Source organism: Panthera uncia (genome assembly GCF_023721935.1).
Source record: "Panthera uncia isolate 11264 chromosome D3 unlocalized genomic scaffold, Puncia_PCG_1.0 HiC_scaffold_8, whole genome shotgun sequence".
Taxonomy (NCBI): Eukaryota; Metazoa; Chordata; class Mammalia; order Carnivora; family Felidae; genus Panthera; species Panthera uncia.
This window is the reverse complement of record NW_026057586.1, coordinates 80,449,176-80,469,974: the sequence shown is the minus strand read 5'-3', so window position 1 is coordinate 80,469,974 and position 20,799 is coordinate 80,449,176. Positions and strand designations below refer to the sequence as shown.

At 57.1% G+C, this 20,799-nt stretch overlaps 1 protein-coding gene across 1 annotated transcript in view; it reads right to left on the bottom strand.

The window, feature by feature from the left end:
* Positions 1 to 14,700: 14,700 nt before the first annotated feature.
* Positions 14,701 to 20,799, bottom strand: part of RBM19 (RNA binding motif protein 19) — a 147,263-nt gene continuing 141,164 nt past the window's right edge. The window contains exon 25 of the mRNA XM_049619290.1: positions 14,701 to 19,339. Coding sequence (XP_049475247.1) covers positions 19,328 to 19,339 — 12 coding nt within the window. The 3' untranslated portion in view covers positions 14,701 to 19,327. The remainder of the gene's footprint in view (positions 19,340 to 20,799) is intronic.

The following is a 20,799-nucleotide window of genomic DNA, read 5'->3' as shown; positions in this document are numbered from 1 at the left end:
CCGGAGGAAGAGGGGTGTGGTGGGAGGGAGGCGTCTGCGGGGGGCTGGGATTCGAAATCCAGGGGCCGGGGCTGCGCACATTTGGGTTACACTACATCGGAGGCTGCCTGCATTTGGGGGATGTGCATTTCATTTTCCCTAAGGAGTGGGAGAGTTGGGAGGGGGCTCCAGATCCCGGCCTGCAGGTTCCCAAACACCTGGGTGTAAGCCGTCACCCAGATGTGCACCCTTTGGTGGTCCATCTCGGGGTCCTTCCCTCTGTGCCTCGGTTTCCTCATCTGTAATGTGGGGATAAGAATATTAGCCACTTACAAGGCTGTGTTCAGATGACGTGCATTCCAGTCCACGGCAGGCCCCCGCGAAGTGTTAGTTTCCTCTCCTGGTGTCCACCAAGATCAAGGCCGGAGCCTGTGTGACCACTCAGAGGCCTGACGTGAGGGACCTGAGGCCCAGAGACGTTAACTAATCAGTCTGGGGCTGCCCAGCTAGGGAGCGGGCAGAGCTGGACTTAGAGCCCAGGCCTCTGCCTCCAGTGCCCGTATGTTCAGTCCCGTGCGGTTTTAGCCTGATGTCCTGGTGTAGACGCATGTCCTGAGGCTCGTGTCCAGTTTGGTCCTGACCCCTCTGGGCTAACACAGAAGTCACCTCCCCGGACAGTCCTGCAGAGGCAGGAGGCGCCTGGACTCCTCTCCTTGTGAGCCCAGAGCCACGCGGGACGAAACTCTGTGCTGTGTACGTTTGGGAGGGGGCCTAGACTGTCCCCTCCCGATACGGTCAGCACGCCCTAAAATTCTGCCTTCCCGGTCCCTCCCCTGTCCCCGCCCCATTTTGCACCAGTGTGCAAAGTCGGCCGTCGGCATCTCCGTCCTGGGCGACAGAACTGCCTCCTGCCTGAACTCTCTGGCTGGAAACCCACCTGCACACACCCCTGTTCTATCCAGAAGCCAGAGGCCAAAGGCTTCCACTTGCTATGCCTCCATCTCCCCCTGCTGCGAGCCGCAGACGTCGGCCCGGGGGAAGGCCTTCCGGCTCTCGGTCCAGGCCGCATCCCTGCTGTGGGCAGTGACTCCCGCCAGGCCCAGGGGACTCTGGGAACCGGGGAGACGGGGAGCAAAGGTTGGGGTGAGGCCAGGTCCCTTTGGTGTCAAAGGAGATTAGGAGTCTGGCTCTCAGCGCTGAGGACTGGGGCTGAAATCAGCCTGTGATCCCAAGTGAGGTGAGTTCAGAGGCCACCAGCTGGTTCCTTTGTGTGTCAATATTCACGTGAGAGTCACCTAATTGGGGTGGGTCAGCCACCGGACACAGCCAGGACGCTCGCCGGGAGAAGGGAAGGGGACCGATGGCCCCCCAGGCGCGGTGTTGGGTGCTTGACCCAAGGCGGCTCGTTCATGACATTAATATTCTTACCGATATTACTAATACAGAAGTCGCAGGAGAGTGGTGACCACATATATTGAATGCCTATTAAATTCAGGCTCGGTTCCCGATGATTAATTAGACCGTCTCATCCCTCCAGCCTGCGTGTGAATTAGGTACCTCATCCTACAACCAAGAAGATCGGGGCCTGACATGGGCGAGTCTGGGGTCCAGGGCCAGAGAGCTTGAATGGGGGACGGGTACTTGGATGTTGCGGTCAAGGATGACCGTCCCCATTCTCCTGAGGAGGAAAGCGAGGCTCAGAGAGGGCTCGAGCTTGTCCAAGGCCACACAGCCTGTCAGTGGCACAGCTGAGTGACAACGCCTCCGGAGGCCACAGTGGACCCATACGGACACGTGCTGGAATCATGGCATCCCGGGACCCGTCAGACACTCCATTTAGGGAGCACAGAAGCACTTTGCCTGGAACGTTCTGAGTGGAAGCCGGGGCTTCAACAGCAATCAATACAACACACGTCTCTCGAGCGTCTGCTGTGTGCCGGGTGCTGGGCACCGGACGTTTCCCTGCCCACTTGCAACTCACCTTCCAGGGGAGGGGGTACCCGTCGATCGCACGGTCGGGCCTGCAATGACACGTCGATACTGTGCCAAGCGCTACTGAGCCGAGGACGATTTCATGGCGCCACCAGACTTGGCCAGCAAGCTCAGGAGAGGTAGATCCTTGAAGTGAGGATCTGAAAGATGACCAGATGCCAAGTCAGCAAAGAGGGAAAGGAAGGGCATCCTGGGCGGAAGGAACGGCACAGGCAAAGGTTTAACATGCGCTTTCCCATTGAATCTGCACCGGGAGGGGAGTATTAATACGCCCATTTTATAGAGGAAGTAACTGAGGCTCAGAACAATGGGAGCCTTGCCTCGGGTGCAGGGCCTTGATCTTGATCCAAGTGTGTCTGATGCCAAGTCTGATGCTCCCCCCCTGTGCGCCCACACCATTGCTTAGACATGACATCATATAGTGATAGAAGGAAATCTTCCCCTGGGGGGAAAAATACTGCAAATGGGCCTGATATTTGTGTCAGACAGAGCTCTTTAGACTGCGATGGTAAAAACCCGACTCACGCTGACTTCGGCAAAAAAGGAAATTTATTGTCTCACGCAACGAAAATCCAGGGCTGGATGGATGTATGGCTTCAGGCTCAGTGGGATCCAGAGGCTCCAACAATGTCATCAGAGCGTGGTGTGTGTCTCTTTCCCTGATCCTGCGTCCTGGGTGTTGGCTTCGTTTGTGACAGTCCCTGGAAGCCCCTTGCTTACCTCTTCCTCACTGTTAGCGGTCCAGGAATAATGAGAGACTCCAGAAAATAACGAGACATCCCCGGATTAGCTCCAACTGGACCAAGGTGCCCATCCCCGACCACTCAGTGTGGGCGGGGGGGGGGGGAGGCTGGAATGTCCTGATTGGCCAAATCTGAGTCACATGCTCATCCTGGGCCAATCAGTGAGGCCGGGGGCGGGAATGCTTCGGCCAGTGCTGAGTCAGGTGATCACCCCTGCCCTCGGAGGTGGGTGGGCCTCACCCAAGCTCCAGGGCCCCAGAGAGGCCGGAAGTGATCGTGCATTGAGGGGAGAAGAAGGAATGTGAACGGTACAAACGCCGCTGGATCCCCAGAGAGACGGAAACAGAGAAGGCCTTCGTCTCCGCTGCATTTTGCTTCACACAGGGCACGCTCCGAGAGATCATCGGTTTGCCCCTGGCACCCCGTGGTGGGGCCGGCATCGCAGACCTTCAGGGCACCCGCTACGCTCCCGGGGTTTTCCGGCCTAATCTTCCACCTTTCCTTCACCCCGTTTCACCCCCAGAGTCCGGGGCAGGCGGGGAAGGAGACGGGATGTCTCTGCTCTTCAGTGCCGGCACAGGTTATCCCCACGGCTTCTGTTTCTCGAACACGTACCGTGTGCGCAGGCCGTTCAGAGTCTCGTCTCATCCTCCCGCAGCCCTTGGGGGGGGAGGTATCATCACGCCCGTGTTTGAGAAGAGGGAACCCAGGTTCAGGGAGGTGTGGTGACCTGCCCGAAGTCACCGTGATGATGCGACAGAGCCAGGATTTGAACTCCGGCCGTCTCCGTTTGAGTCAACAGTTTCATAACCTTGACACTTTACCCTGTCTCGGGATGGATCACTGCGGCTGGTTTTCAGTGTTTTAGCAGCACTGGGCGTCCGCAGGACCCTAAGAGCGGGTGCCTACAGTTTACATCCTGGGCGCCCTGCCCCTGCCCCATGCTAGTCCTGTTCCTGATTTTTTTTTTTTTTTAATAACAGTGTATTTGCTTATTTATTCATTTATTTTAAATGTTTATTAATTTTTGAGAGAGAGAGAGAGAATAAGTGGGGGAGGGGTAGAGAAAGAGGGAGACACAGAATCCGAAGCAGGCTCCAGACTCTGAGCTGTCAGCACAGAGCCCCACGCGGGGCTCGAACCCACGAACCGCGAGATCATGATCTGAGCTGAGGTCGGCGCTTCCCTGGCTGAGCCACACCCAGGCTCCCCCAGACAATGTATTTATTGATTCAGCAAGTCTCTATTGGACACCTATGACCTTAAGTGACCTCCTTTCCAGGCGGAGCCAGGGACGGGGCCTCACAGGACGTGTTTTGCGGCAGGAGGGTGGGCAGGAGACGCCAGCGGGAGGTGAGGGAAGCCGGGCTACGGCGGAGGAAGGCGCTGGACAGAGGCGAGGTTGCAACTGGGGTGTGGCCTCAGCCCGATCCCACGCCCCCACTCTTGAAGCAGGGGGCGACTCTTACCCTGAATCAACCGGGCATCGGCTGCGACAAAGCCCCCGCCAGGGGGCAGCCCCCGTTGGCGGGGGACACGCCTCTGGAGTGGGAAGGGCTTGAGCGGCCAGCCCAGAGCGGGGGTGGGTGCAGCGGGCAACAGTGACTCGGGTGGGGTACCGGCCGCATCTGCCACGCCAGCTGCGTTTGGGGCACCGGCTTCCCGGAGCGTGACTCTCCTGTGCCTGACACGCTAGACCCGTGACCAGGCCGAAGCCTCCCTGCAGCCTCTGGCGCAGCCACAACCCATCTGACCGATGAGAAAGACGAGGCTCTCTCGGGACCCGAGCCGAGCACAACGTGAAACCCACCCGGTGTCTCCCCAGGCCCGTCCTCGCCCCACCCCCCCCCACCCCCCCCACGCCGGCCGTCTGCGGCCTTCGAGAAGGTCAGCGGCGAGGTGCAGACCCAGCCGGCGGTGGGCGGGAGCCGGAGCAGAGGACGGTTTTAACGGCCTTGGCATTGTCTGACATTTGGGTTTTACTTTCTGTGGGAAGTGCGCTAATTACTCCTGCTCGCTCGCGAGTCCGACTTAACTACCACTTGGATTTTATGGAGTTCTTTGGAGTTGCCACTTCCGCCCGACTTCTGGAGGCTGCCGGGCCTCTTGCCACCTGACTCAGCCCCGGTTGCTGGCCACGGCGCTGGCCCCCCGCGCGCACGGCTCCCCCGTGCCCCCAAGCACCCCGGGCGGTACGAGTGACCCCGTTTGGCGGATGAGAAAACCCAAGTTCCCGGAGGGCGACTCGCTGCCCCTGTCGGCCAGCCAGGAAGTCTGGCGCCACAGCCGGAGCCTTTCCGCTGTGCTCGCGGCGTCGGCACCCCCGTCGACAGCTCTCAGCACCCAGAGGAGCCCCACGCTTCTCTCGCCCCCCCTTGTTAGGGCTGTAGGGAGGGTAATGAGAGCCCCGCTCGACCGGTGGGGAAACCGAGGCAGGAAGCCATACAGCAAAGAGGTTAAAAGCACGTTCCATCGTGCCCTAGGGGGTCTCTGGGTTGGTGGCCCGGCTCCCCACGAACCAGCTTTGGGCACCTCTCTGGGCCTCAGTTTCCTCATCCGTCAGATGGGGGTAATAATAGTACCCGCCCCCTAGGCTGGTCAGGAGGATGAATTTTAAGTGTTGAGGACAGCGTGTGGCGCACCTACTGGTCATTATTATAAAGGTGACTCCAGGGTCAGTTTGGGGGCACTGCTGTGTGTCCCTCTGCCCCACCCACAGCCCCGGGGGGCTTGGCTCCTCTCCCCCCGACAGCCAGTGCTCTACAGGAACTCCCCCACCCCGGCAAGTGTCCCGGTTGTCGTGACTGGCACCGGCCACGGTTTCTGCGTTCAGGAGGAATACCAGGCACCAGATAAGAAAATCTCTTTCAGGGAAAAGGGGGAACTTTTCTCAGTCTCCCCCAAACCATCACAGCAGAGCAAGAAGGACCCCCCTCCCCCCACTCCCCACTTTGTAGGTGGGGAAACTGATAGGGTATCAACAAACATGTGTGGATGGATGGATGGATGGATGGATAGGTGGATGGATGGATTGGTGGATGGATCTATGGATGGATGGACAGATGGACGGATGGATGGATGGATGGATGGATAGATGGATGGATAGATAGATGGATGGATGGATATGCGGATGGATAGGTGGATGGATGGATGGATGATGGATGGATGGATTGGTGGATGGATGGATGGGTGGATGGATGGACAGATGGATGGATGGATAGATGGATAGATGGATGGATGGATGGATGGATGGATAGGTGGATGGATGGATACACAGATGGATAGGTGGATGGATGGATGGATGGATGGATGATGGATGGATTGGTGGATGGATGGATGGATGGATGGACAGATGGACGGATGGATGGATGGATGGGTGGATAGATGGATGGATGGATGGATGAAGAGTCACCTGTGAAACACAGAGGCAGCACCTGCCAAGTCCCAGGCTAGGCGCTGGGATTCAGCAATGAGCATTGCCGCCCGGTAAGCTCACTTAGCCTGCATTCTGCACACCTGCAGGGGACAGTGGTCACGAGCCACGAGGTCGTAGGCACCCCTAGGATGTGCAGGGTGGTGGCCCTACATCTGAGACACCGTCTGTATTCCCAAGGAGTCCGTGGATGGGCGGGGGGGACGGAGGAAATCAGCCGTGTGGGAAGTGCGATCATAATCGTACGAGGAAGCCTCTGTGGCAGCATTTTCCGAGAACGGAACGCGCGACTCTGGGTGTTTGTTGCCACCTCTCGCGAGGCCCGGAAGGTGGAGGTCACCGCCACCACCGCACAGAGGAGGAAACGGAGGCTCAGGGGGATGAAAAGAATCTTCCCGGAGCCACACAGGAAATGGTGGATGAAGGATTCAAACCCACGCTGGTCTGGTCCAGAACTGTGGGTCCAGGTCGAGGGAGTGTCCGCCTCTTCGGAAGAGCGGGTGACGTGGGGCTGGAGGGCTTCCCTCTGGAATGTGGCGCCCGGGATGGGTAATGGCCAGAGCAAAGGCCATCTGAGCCAGAAGCTTCTTAGTAGACCTCCTCTTCCTCCTCCTCCTCACCTCCTCCTGGGACAGGATTGAAACCGACTTTAGCTCTTTTGTGTTCCGTCTGGAAAGCGGACGTCCTGACCCCATGGGGGCTCTGCTTCTGCTCTACCCCCTGCCTGTCCCCAAATTCCAGTGGCTTTCAGCGCCCCACCAGGCCCTCCAGACAGCTGACATTTTACACTGCCCCTGTGGTCAGCTTTGGGCAGTGATAACAGGATTAACCCCGTGGAGGCAGATCACTTAATTAAACTTTGGGAGGAGGAACACTGTCTTCTTTCCTGGTCACGGCTCCGGGAAAGGGGAGTGGGGGCTCCTAATTGGGCAGCCTGAGGGATTTCACCCCCACTCCCCACCCCTGCCCGTGGTCAATTCTGGCTCAGACAAAGGCAGAGAACATCCATCCGTCATCCCTCCACCTGAACGTCCATCCCACAAGTACTGACTGAGATCCTCACCCGTGCCCAGCACCGTGTTATCGCAGGGAGAGATAAGTGGTGTACCTAAGTGGCTTCCAACGTTGGTTTGCCGGTAGAATGTCCTAGAAGTCATGCTGTGCCAGCTCCGTGTCTAGACCTCGAGAGACCTTGCAGCTTCTGCTCCCCCTTGTAGCTCTGGGCAAGCCTGGGGGATGAGCGACCATGTGGAGGAGAGCCGGGTCCTCCCAGCAGAGGCCATTCTGGGCCAACTGACAACCAGCTGACGCCTCGATTGCAGGTGCCACCTGACACACAGCTGACCGCTGATGTGTGAGAGAGCCCAGGCAGAGCCAAACTGTGACCCACGGACACACAAAGCAATACTTTATGGTATTGTTTTAGGCCTCTGAGTGTTGGCGTTATTTGTCTCGCAGCATCATCGTAGCAATAGCTGACTGATACACCTCCCCCTCGCCTCTGTATTAAATCCAGCCTCCCCGTGCACCTCACCTCTTCCCACACGTCCCCTCCCTCGCTCCCTCCCCTCGCTCCCTTTCCTCCAGCCATGTTTGCCTTCTTGCCCGTATTTCCTTGCAAGTCTTGCTTTTTATCCGCCCCAGCCATTCAATCTGGCCCGGGGCAGGTCCTCAGTCAATGTCTGAAGAATGACTGACTTAATGAATGAATGAGTGAACACAGCGCTCCTTGCACATAGGGGACTTAACTGCTGAGTGGCAGAGATGATGTTGCCAAATCCCAAACGCTGCACGTTCTCAGGGAGGTCAGGGGTGGGAGGAGCAGTCTGTCAAGAAAGGCTTCCCGGAGGAAGTGATGTCTGAGCTGAGACCTGAAGGACGAGTGGGTACCGATCAGGTGAAGAGGGTACGGAAGGGCATGTCAGGCAGAGGGAACAGCAGGTGCCAAGACACTGACGCTGGAGGGAGCATAAGCTCAAAGGGATGAGGGGGGCACTTCGTCTTAGGTCTCAGACCTCAGGACCTCCCTGGCCCGCGACAGGAACTAGCGCTAGACCCGGGCAATGGAACAAACCACTGTATAGACCGATGGCGGCCCGTGAGTCAACCCTGGGCTGCAGCGCATTTCGGTCCATCAGTGATACTGGGGCCCAGCGACACCGTTTGTGTCCACATTGTTTATGGCAACTCTGCTCTTCTCTGCAACGGCCGCAGGGGTGAGGGGGTCACCGCAGGCCTCCGCAGCTGAAAATATTTACCATCAGCCCCTTTACAGAAAGAGCCTGCCCGGCTCCTGCACCGGACAAAGAATGTCGATGACCTTCTGCCGAGGGAACAATGCACCGTGCTGGCAAGCCGAGAGACTCACTCCCAGCCGTCCAGAGGCTGCTGGCCCTTCCCGCGGGCTTCCTCCCCCTGCTGTGACTCAGGAGGCAGGGAAGGCCACACCCTGCCTTCTGCGGAGTGGCTGCGTCCCAGCAGAGGACGGGTGTGGGGAGGAAGGAGGACGACTGGCGGACGGGGAGTTGGCCTTTTGGGAGACCTGTGATCATCCTCACTCTAGACACGGCCCACGCGGTATTTCTGAGCCTCCTGGCCACCCGCTGAGGTATCACAGCCCCCTCTTGCAGATGGGGAAACTGAGGCCCACAGAAGTGAAAGTGACTTGCCCCGGCCCATGCGGGTGGGTGGTAGGGTTACGGCCCGAACCAGTTTGACCAGATTCTGTGGTTTTTCTACCACCTGCCCCCTTATGAGCGTGTGTCCCTTTTACACACGAGAAAGTGAGACCCTGAGGCATCACCCGCGGTTGATGTGGGTGACCCACGGGTAGTTTCCCTGTACTTTTCTGTTTCTACTCTTATTACAAGTGAGCGACTGCCATATGTGAGACACATCATGCACAACGCCCACTTCGTCCACACGATTATGGATTAGGTCATGTTATCCCCCCCCAGTTTACAGATGGGGAAACTGAGGCCCAGGCAAGGTGGCGATGTGCCCAAGCTGTGGTCAGGATGGTGCTGGGACTTGATCCCACCCCCTCGGCCCCCTCGGCCGGTAGCTTTCATCGGCCTTTGGCGGACCTCAGGGTTGTCGCCTCCCACACCTTGTGTTTTCGTGGTCCAGGGTCTCCAGAATGTTCCCGTCTGGGATCTGCTGTGTGGGGGAGGGGTGCAGGCGGCAAGCGAGGAGGGAGCGATTACCCCTGTTTGCTCAATGGGGAAACTGAGGCCCGAGGGGGAGAGTGGGCCCATCCGGCTAGGACAGCAGGTCAGGTCGGCAGACTCCCCCCTTCGCCCAGTCCCTTGATTGGAGCCCACAGCCCCCGTCCCTCCCTCCCGCCCTCCCCAGGTCGGTCCCCCCCAGGGAGAGCCAGGGAGGACAGTGATGGATCTGGGCCAGCCTTCATTTTCATTCCTTCTCCACTTCTCCTGCTGCAGACCGATGACAAGTGAGGACGTCTGTGACCCGGAGAAATTATCTTCCCTTCTCTTTCACGGCATAATTTTCTGCCCTCTCGTCTGGACAAGCCTGGGTGATTTTTAGCTACAAAAAAAGGGGGAAAATTATCATTCAGAAAAAAAAAATAGAAGGAGTCTCCTAGCTATCCGACAGACAGGCTGTCTCCCGGGTGAAAATGAAAATCTCCTGTCCTGTGAGCCCCGGGGACTTCGAGGGGGGTTTGTACTCGCGGGATGACGGCGGGCATCCCAGAAGGCAAGGCTTGTGGCCCCAGAAGTGTCCAGCTGTCCTCGGCGGATGGGGTACGGGCGGTTTTTCTGGGTGCACCTCAATGCCCACCCACACGTGGGTGCCCACCTTGAGGACTTCGGGGCGAAACAGCTTGGTTGTGGGTCACCCGTGAGTGCCCCTGCGTCATCTGACAGGCCAGCCTCACGGTGCCCAGGACCCGGGCAACTGTCCACCCAGCTTGCGGCTTTCTGGAAGTTTCTCTCCCTGCCCCACCATCCAACGCGCACACACACACGGCCACATGCCCCACGCGTCAGCAAGGAGAGTATTTTTGACTTTCCAAAAAAATCTCTGTTTAATTTTTCTTTTTGAATTTGAAGCTTCAAACGTTACAAGCAAAGGCTCAGCAAGTGAAGGCCCATCTGTTTCCTCAACCTTGTGAGTAACCATCGCTAATGATTTGGTGTCCATTTTTTTCCAGACTTCTCCGTGCAAACACCATGATTATAAAAACGCAGATGTGCGTGCGCGCACACACACACACACACACACACACACACGCCAGTTGTAAAGCCACTAGCACTGGACTTGAAGGGTGTAGTGGCCAGCATACGCTGGGCTAATTTGGCTCTGCTATGTGACCTTGCCTCTCTGGGCCTCAGTTTCACCATCTGTAAAATGGACACAGTAACAGCATTAAGGGCTCCCGGGAGGACAAACTGGGATGGTGTGTGTTAATCACGTATAGCGTCTGGCGTGGCAGATAATATCCCCCCAGGTAATAGCTGCCGTTATTATTATTAGCTCTGGATGTGGCTTTGCACTGAATGGACTGGAGGAGGCTGTGTTTTTGTTCTGGAAGCAACCGTGGGGCTTTGTGGCAAAGCAACTCTCCTGTACCCTCTCCCCCAACCTGTGGCTGCAACTTGGAGGTCAGAGGTGAGCCTCGCGGGGTTGGCGTGGCCCCTGAAATGATGCACGTACCCACCCCTTTTGCAACCACTGAAAACAGTGTTCCTTCCTGGCAGAGAACTTCCATTCTTATCAGATACACAGGGTGGTCCTGGGGACTGGGATCTGAACGCTCTCAGGCAGCGTTCTGAGGAGGCTGGGAGTCCCAGGGACCCTTTGCAGGCCCCTCCTTTTCTACCTTGCCCTATGTGGGACCACAATGTCCTCACATACCTCAACCCCAACAACGGACTGCATCAGATTGCGGAAGCGGGTGTGAGAACGGAGAGTCAGGCACCCCAGGTCTGCGGAAAGGAGAAGCCGTGCTGCCCCCGTCCCCACGTTCAGTGTAGTGCTTGGACAATATTATGAGCTTTCCACGAAATACGTTACGTTAACATGTAATTGAGTTTATTGGTAGTATTGCTAAATTAACTAAGTATCTTTACATGTCTCAGTTTTAACTGCTGAACAAACAGTACCTATTAATGGATGGCACCCACATAAATGACATCTCTTTGAGGTCCTTACTGTTTTAAGAGTGGAAAGGAATTGGGGCGCCCAGGTGGCTCAGTCAGTTGAGCGTCCGACCTCGGCTCAGGTCATGATCTCATGGTTCATGGGTCCCAGCCCCGCGTCGGGCTCTGTGCTGACAGCTCAGAGCCTGGAGCCTGCTTCGGACTCTGTGTCTCCCTCTCTCTCTGCCCCTCCCCTGCTGGCATTCTCTCTCACTCTCTCTCTCAAAAATAAATAAAAAACATTAAAATTTTTTTTAAAAAAAGAGTGGAAAGGGGTCTTGAGACTCAAAAATTTGAGAACTGCTGCTCTACCAACTTAACTGGTTGAGAGAGAAGGGGCCGAGAAGATTCTGACTCTAACCCAGGGAATGGTGGCGGCTTTGGCGAAGGAGCATCCTGGGGCGTGTGGCGGGTAAAGCAGGCCAGGGTCAGGCAAAAGGGGCAGATCAAGGATCAGGCCAGGGTGCCCGGGGGCTCAGTCATTAATCTGACTTCAGCTCAGGTCATTATCTCACAATTCAAGAGTTCAAGTCCCACATCGGGTGAGCTTGAGCCCCGCTTCAGGTGAGCCCTGCTTCTCTCTCTCCCTCCCTCCCTCTCTCTCTCTGCCCCTCATGGGATTCTCTATCTCTGTCTCCAAAAAAAAAAAAAAAAAAAAAAAAAGGATCAGGCCAACTGGACCCTAGCCAGGGACAGCCATCCCTAGAGGTCATACAATCAGCGATAGACATGTAATAATAAGGAGAAAACAGTGTTTTTTAGAACTCTTGTTGGGGGAGACTTAAATAGCTCTGGACACTGTAAGGCTCTTGGAGTAGGGAGGGTGATCCCCAAGGAGTTTTTTCACATAACAAAGATGTTTGCTAAACTGCCTTCGTACGACCATGTGTCTAGTAACTAATGGCAAAGCCACTGCTTTGCTGAGGACGATATGCAAGTTCAGAGCCGGAGCGGAATTGCAGTGGTTCCTGTAGGAGAGGCCGAGCTCTTTCTTCCACCAGGGGGCACTCATTCTTACCATCTCCCCAGGAAGCTCTCTGCTGCTCCTTAAAACGATGCTGAGCAAATATCTTCAGTGGCTCTCAGCCTGAAGGGGCACCAAATCATTAGCTCTGCTGGGCAGAAAGAACATTTGGGTTGATTACCAGGAGGGCAGAAATGGAGAAGCAGGTGGATCCAGGAAAGAGGCAGTTGAGGATTCCGGGGGAGGAAAGGGCTCCCGTGCCTCTCAGGGTGGGCTTACGACATTACAAGACTCAGGGTCCAAAGTGCAGACACTGGCTCTCCCATCAGGAAGAGACGCTTGCCAAGAAGCATCCTCAGGGGCGACAGGTTAGGTGTGAACCCCAAGCAGGACCTTGAAGGCAGCTGGGGATAGGAAGGAAAGTTCCTTGGCCAACCCGCATGGATTGTGTAATATAGGAAATCTTTTTCTTAACAGAACACGTTCGGAGGGCTGCGGGTCGACACGTGAGACTCCACTGTGTTTGCAGGCTGGAGGCTGATAGCGAGGGGGTCCATCGGCCTTGGAAAGAGGCTAAACGGCTCTGTTCCCCTATGTTCCCGACACTTCCTGAGAAAGGGGCGCGCTTTCTGTGCACCTGAGGAAACGCTGAATGCTCTTGGGAAGCAACGAGGTGCTGAAGCACAGCTGTGCTGTGCAGCTGGGGCGTTCCCTCCACCTGCAAGTCCCAGGGTCTCGGGGGGCGGGGGTGAGCCGTGAGAGGGACAAGCCATGCCAGCCTCCAGGCGGGAGGGGTGGTGGTCTGGGGATGAATAGGATCTGGGTGTGTGTGTGGGGGGGGTGGGGGTGGGGACTGTCTACTCTCACACCCTGCTTCCAGAATGTTCTAGAACATTCTGGAACATGGGGTGGGCTGTGGGCTCAGTCACCGAATCTCCCTCCAGCGGGGGAGGGGGGCAGGCAGGAAATGGTAATTAAGGAGGGCTTAACAAGGGAACAGAGGTGTGGGCGAGGCTAAGAGGCACCGCGAAGAGGGGTGAAGTGCCTCGGGACTGGCGACGGTGGGGAGCCATTACGAGTCGGCTGCCGGAGGTAGGGCGCCCAGAGAGCTCGTGCCTTCTCAGTGGGGTCCACATCACCCCCAAAGGGGCAAAAAATGGGAGATGAAACGAACTTACCTTTTGATGTCTGAAGCATAAACATGCATACCTAAACAGACACCCAGTAGGTCTGCGGTGTTGCGATTTCAGCGGTGGGGGAGTCATCAGGAAGGAGTCGAAGGGGTCTCCGTAGGGGGATGGTAATGAATAGAGAACAAAGCATTGCTGTCGCTGATGGTGCCCACTGCCAGTCAGACACCGGGGCCTCTGATGGGGGGGCGGGGGGACCAGTCAACCCCGGGTGACCCGGCAGCTGGGGGTCTGGCAGATTAATGGCCCAACCTCTTTCCCCTCCGGCCTCCCATCTTCTGTCAGGGCCTCCCCCGGGGCCAAACACAATTTGACCCTTGAAAGGGAGTCCCTTGACGCCTTCCACCTGGGCCAGCCTCCTGGGCACGGAGCGGGGTGAACGGTGGAGACCAGATCCGGGGCCAGATGCAAACGGATGATGTCCGGCACCTGATCCTGAGTAGCCCTTACGAGCGGCGTGGCTTTGGGGGAAGGTCTATCTGGCACAAGTTTCGGCCTGACTTCCCAGCTCTCTGTTGGAAACGATATCCCTCTCTCTCCCTCTCCAGGCAAGAAATTGGGTCAGAAGCTGGGTGGTTCAAAAGTATGGCCATCATGGTATCTGGGGGGGGGGGGGGGGGGGGGTGCTTACGGTTTAATAGGGAGTTAGACTTGCAGACAGGGCAGTTCCTCTGCAGAGATGTACAAAGGTCATGGGAGGTGAAGAATCCAGAAGAGGATTCCAGTTGGACTGGACCCCGAAGAGACAGGTAGAGCTCTTCATGCTCCCGAGGCTGGTCTGCCTCTGTGCCCCTGTTCGTGCCGTTCCACCCTGGAATGCTTGTCCGTGCCCTCTCCGTCTGCTTAGGTGTGACCTGTCCAACTGGACGTGTCCGTTTTATCCACAAAGCCTTATCTCCTCTGACACAAGGTCTATGCCAACTTCTTTCCTGAGATGTCTTGGAGCAGAGACAATCCCAACTTTTGGTTATTTCTGGGATCTTGTCTCCTCTAATAGACAGTGAACACCTGGAGAGGGGGGGGCTAGGGTCACCCTTGAGACAGAAGTCCCAGAGCCCAGGGTTGCTACCCATCAAAATGACCGGGGGACACCTGCAATGCCTGTTAAACACACACACACACACACACACACACACACACACCCCAAAAACAAAACGGACACCATAAAAAGGAAAAAAAACCCCAACACCAAAAAAAAAAAAAAAAACACCCAACAACCAGAAACTTAGCCGGGAGTTCTGAGATGCCCCCACTGTCCCGGATGAGCCATTACAGAATCTCTTGGGGTGGGGTCAAGGTGTATGTCTTTCAAAAACTCCCCAGGGGACTCTAACGCGCATCCAGGTAAAACAGGATAAATCACACAACAGACTTGACTATTGGATTACATACGCACGTGGGTATCTGTGGCCTTTTTATTTGTTTTTGGAGCTACAGCTTAGACAAAAGGCACATCTCACCGCATTTCTACCCGTGTAAACCCCTGCGCGACCGCCACCCAGATCAAGGCGCGGGGACGTCTGCAGCCCGTCGGCGGGCTCCCCTCAAGGGCAGTGGAGTTGCGCAGCAATTTTGTGCCTGGCGTCTTCCACCCACTGGGCACCGTCGGTGAGATTCGTCCACGCCACGGTCTAGTCACCCGTCCTGCTGCTGAGAAGACATCGGCGTCCCCATGGACGCCACGCCTGGAACTTTCCGGGCGTAGACGGGCCGGCCCGCGGGGCAGCAGGCACACCGTGGGTCTTCAACAAATGTTTGCCGACTGCCTGCCATTGTGCCGCAGAGCTTAGGCAGAGAGCCGTGTGACGGTTTCTCTTGGCCCCGCTGGCCCTCGACCTCAGGTCAGGGAGTGGATTAAGGGGTCGGGACTGGGACTGGCCTGCTGCTGGGTACTGGGAACCAGGGCTCACACACTCATCGCCTCTCGTGCAACGCCACTGAGGCCTCCCTCCATGCCAGGGTATCTGGAGTCGGTGGTCGTTGTACGATTTCCACTTCAATGCACCTTTCTGCTTAAGAATGGGCCTCTTGAGAGAACAAAAAAACACAGAATACATGTCCTTTTTTTTTTGTCTTCTTCTGCATCAAGAATTTGCACATTCTCGCCATTTTTCTCTCCTATTGCACAGAACATTTGTCACGACGTGCCTCCCAACTCTGGAGACCCAGGGGGATAGCACGTGGGCCCTGTCAGGGCTTGTGCCGGAACATTCTCGCCTCTCTCTCCCTCCTGTTTGTTTTCCACCACCCTTGGCTCCTTCCCCACCTCCATTCAACGATCCCGTGAATTGAACCCCAGAAAGCAGTCTTTTTCACACGGCGACGTCTGCCCACCCAACTTGCTCTTGGGTGAACTGAGGGCTGCACAGAGAACAAGGATCCGTGTCTAGCTGGACTCGCTTCCTTTTAGCCCTTCCCAGTAAGGAGGGGACTTGAAGCAGTTCTTGGTTTCGTACAGCGAACATTCCGCACTCAAGTAAACAGCAGGTTCATCATGTCGTCAAAGATGGTTCTTCCACACAGGGCGCTCCATTTCAGAATCTCAAGGCTGTGGCTTTCGAAACCAGACACACCCACTCACTGCTCTCTGGCCCCGGTTCCTTACCCTGTGTACCAGCCTGGGCATTCTTTTGGCAAATAACACAAAAGCCAACTAATTGTATCTTAAAGACGGACGGGGACTATTCTTCCAATGTACCGAAGAATCTGGAGGTTGCTGGTGCGGATTTTCAACGGCCTGCCTGTCTCTGCAATTCTCACGGCCTTTCCCTCAAGGTGGCAAAATAGCTGCGGCAGCTCCGGGCATCACATCTAAATCAAAGGCAGTAAGAAGTGGGGAGGAGCGAGGGAGGGCCTGCAGTTTCCCTACCCCTTTTATCAGGAGAACAAAACCTTCTGCTGGAAAGCTACCAGATTTCTGCTTGGGTCTGATTGGCTACAACTGTGTCTCCCACGCCTCTAGCTGCCACGGTGCCCGGTAGGCAACACGGACGGACGGGCTGGGAACCACCGGTTTTCCCGCGGCGTCTGCCACATCCTGTTTTCACCCCGTCTCCCACGCTTCACTGTTGCACCCTTTACCTTTCTTGTCTAAATGAACAGCAAGCCCTCTACAGTGGCCTCTGCGTGGCCGGGCACCTGTCCACTCCGTCCCTCCGTCATCCAGCTTTCAGTCCTTAACCACATGGTCCGTCTGCCTCCGGACCTTTGAACTTGCTGGTCTCCGCCCAAGATGCTGCAGTCCGCCTCCGGGGTCGGCTTCCTTTCTGGCCTCGACTCTTGGCTTAAAAGTCACTTCCCCGGGGCAAGGCCTCCCAGGCCACCACCGCCAGCCGAGCCGGCCCTTTGCCCACTGGCTCTCACCGCTGCTTGAAATTGTATTATCCCTTCGTTCTGGGTTTAGCGTCTGTGCTCCCACGAGGCTTCAGCAGGTAACGTCCCCGTGCGAAGCACGGTGCCAGGGTCTCAGCGAGTATTTGCTGAATGAGTAAGTGGAAGGAAAGGAACGTTGAAAGTCTGCCGGCAGGTACCAATCGGCAGGCGGGGGCTACGGCTCAAATACGGGACCTGAAATGGCCCGAACAGCACCGTCGTTAGGAACAGAATGTGCGTGTGTGCGCGCTCACACATCCACACGCTGCACGGTAAAACGGGACAAGGAGAGAAGAGCCGAGGAATTCTGAGGCGTGATAAGGGCGCTTTCATGGCTTCTCACCGGCCTTTGGGCTTCCTTCCCGGACCATGAGGCTGGACGGGCAGCACCGGGGGTCGGAGGACGGAACGAGTCATTTGCCGTGACTCATTTATAGGCCCAGATGCATTTCTTTCCACGTGGGCACAGTGTCGCAGGCTCATGAGGATGGGGCCACGGCACGGGGGGACCGGGCTGCATTTCACACGCAGGGCACCTGCGCACCTTTCTTGGGGGAGCACCCAGCCCCCGCCCGGGGGTCGCAGGGGGCGTGTGGGTACTTGGCACGAAGGCCGCTGCGGTTGCCTGTTCAACGCCCCGGCCGCCTCCCACCTTGCTGCCCCCTCCTAAGCGCCATCCCTGTGCAAAGGTCGTTTTTGTTGAACGCTGACCCTCCCAGGGCAGGGCCCGGTCCCTCGCCTTTACCACCCCAGTGCCGAGCACCCAGTGGGCGCTTATTAAATGCTTGGTGCTCTCATGTCTGAACCACACTCTCCTCCCATCTTCCGGAAGACGCTGTTCCTCCCGCGTGAAGTTTATTCAATTCATTCTGGTCTTATTAACCCCACACCCCACTGGAAGCTCTTTTCAGCACAAGGGCGGTGGCCTTGCCTCTCAGGGCGCAGCCCCGGGCCCGGCCCATCACGGAGCTCTGCAAACACCTGCTCCCCCGAGGCGAGGCCCTCTGGAAGCCTCTGGAAGAGGGGGGCCACCGCGGGCGCGGCTTTCCCAACGCTCGTGTGATGGCCCTGCCACTGGGAACTCAGAGCAAAGTGAGCTGCTGTGTTTTGTAAAAGGAGGTCGGGAAGACGTTTAAGGACACCTCCCTCTTCCCTTGCCTTCTGCCTCCGGAATACTCTGGATCTCAGAACATCGGTGACTCGTGCAAGGAGACGTTAAGACAACCAAGTGGGTGGACGGACAGAGAAATGGGAATCGGTGTCCAAATACTTCCAGAACCCTCTGGGTGGAGCCTCAGACCATTCTTCACCCTCTTCCCTCCTGGACAATCTCGAGCAGCCATGACATCCCCTCCCCCTGCAAGGGGCCCAGTGCTTTCTCCGACTGCTGGGGTCTATCCATCCAGCCGAGGTTGCTTCTTCGAGACCTCCCCCCACCCAAATTCGGCTCTGGCCCCAACTTTCGAAGGCGTCCGGGGAGGGTGAGCTCACGCACTGGGCATCCACAGCCGGGACATCTGCCCACTCTGCGTGCGTGGGTGGCCCCAGGTGAAGGATGTGGGGGCGGGGGGGGGGGGAGGGGAGATACCAGGCAACAAACACCAGGGACCTCAGGAGCCTCTCCTCTGTCAGGGGAGGGAGGGCCACCGTCTGGGCCTCGGGCGGAACCCGCAGAGGAGGTCCAGGCCTCTCCTCTCCAGCGATGCCGTTATCAGAACCCGGAGAGGGGATCTGAATAAAGACGAGCCGGAGAGAGAGCGATCCGGCCCCCACCGCGGTTTCCAGGCGACACACAGGCTGTCGTGGCCGTTGTCATACAAACCCTTTCCCCGGAAGACGGCGGGTCCCACGGGGAGAAGGGGTGAGGCGGAATATTTTATCAGCCATGTACATATGTAACCAGAAATGGGGCTGAAAAGCAAAACCTCGTTTCCCTGAATAGGGGGAAGGGAGGAGGGGTGGAGAGGGGCTGGCGGAGGTGGCTGGAAGGGACTTATCTCTATGAGGTCAACGGCGAGAACACGGCTGTGGCCATGGTTCTCGCCCTCCGAGTTGTCAACGAGGAAAATGTCCACGCGGAGGGCTGTTCTGGGGACGAAGTTCAAAAGGCATCTTGTTTTCGCATTTAGAAATAGGAATCCAATATACATATAAAAGGTGAAGGGAGAAAAGGAGTAGGAAGTATTTGAGAACCGTGCAGGAACGAGCCAGATTTCTCGCTCACGGGCCACCTTCCAGTCGTGGTTCGAAGACAGTTTTGTTTCTGTGGGCAACGGGTCCTAAGTCCCGGCTTCCTGTGCATTGCATTTCTGGGATCAGCCTGCAGCATGGGGCTGGGGTGCGGTGGGGGGAGGCTGTGTCCGTGTGGCGCTGGGACAGAGAGAGTCCGGCTTCCCCCTCCGGTCTATCCAGGTATGCTGAGTGGAAGGCGCGGTCTGTCCTCTGCTCCGAAAAAGGCAGCCGTCTCTTCCCTGCCCTGGTGAGCTCCATCATCCGAGGATCTAAAGAATGAGGTTAAAAATAATAATAACAATAATCGTGGGCGAGACACCTGCTTTGCGTGAAAAGGTTGGCGTGAAAGCGACCAACCTCGCCAACACCCACCGGCCCTCTTGCCCGGGGAAAGCGCCCGCCCGCAAGGTGTGGTGAAGGAGGCTCTGTCGCGCCAGGCGGGGAGGTCTGGGCAGGGGGGTGGGGAGAAGGAAGACCCCCATGTTGTCCGGAGACCGGCCCGTCCGCGCCTCTCCAAGGAACAGAACGTGGACGGCACACCCTCTGGCCGCAGCTCACCCGAAAGTTTGTGAGGTCAGCAAAGTTAACGCGGAGACGGATGGAGACAGGGAGAGAAGGACAGAAGAGGGAAGCGAGGGGGAGAGAGGGGTGAGAAATGCAAGAACCCATCTGGGCAATGCATCACATTGAAATTGCCCCGCATTAAAAATTCACCAGCCAGTGAATTTTCAAGGGATTTGTAGTAATTAGATGACAAAATGCTGGCAAATCTCAGGCTTGCCAAAGATGTTACTCAGGGGTCAAAGACTCGACACTTTCGGCTGGGTAATTTGTAAGTGTCAATCACTCCCAGCCATCAGAGAGCAGGCAGGATCTAACGGCTGCATTCTAACTAAGGCGAGACGAGCCTTCAGCCGGGCCGTCCGCCAGCAAACCCCCAGACCCCGCGGCCGCCACCCCGCCTGGGGCCCCGGAGCCACGCCGGCCAACCCAACTCTCCAAGTTCTTGTTTGATTTTATTCTCCTTTATCCTCCTCGGACGTCCCTCCTTCGAGGCGGAGAAAATGTCCTGTGGCCAGAGCCTCTGGAGGTCGAGAGCTCTGCGCTGGGGCATTGGTGGTGGTGGTGGGGGGGGGGGGACACCCAGCCCCGGGGCCTCAGTTTTCTCCTCTGTCAAAGGGGAAAGAAGACTCACCTCGCAGGGGCATTCTGACTGAACCAGGAAGCTCTCTGCCGACCTGAGAGAGTCAGTAGCTCAGGGTCGACGCGCCCTTGCCCCCGGAGCTGTTCTGGGCTCAGGGGACTCAGCAGGGACCAATAACACGCCTGCCCTCGTGGAAATTTCTGGCTGGGGGCAGCAGGAGGAACAGACAACAAAGGAACAGCAACTATGTCAGAGAGGGGCAAATGCGCGGAAGAAAATGAAACAGAGTTGGGGGGTAAAGTATTTTGTATCCAGGGGGAAGGTCACATTAGATGAGGTCACATCTGAGGAGAAACCAGGAGATAACAATAGGGGACGGGTAAGGATGAGCCCTGAGCCGGAGGGGATTCTCACGGAGGCTGGAGACGGTCGGACAACGGTGGGCAGGGGTCCGGTGGGGCTTGGCCCTTGAGGCCTTGGATGCTTTGAGGCCCCACGAGACGGGACTCCGGGCGGCCCGGCCTGGAAGGCTGCGCCTCAGATCTGACCCGAGTCCTAACGGGGGGGGGGGGGGGGGGGGGGGGG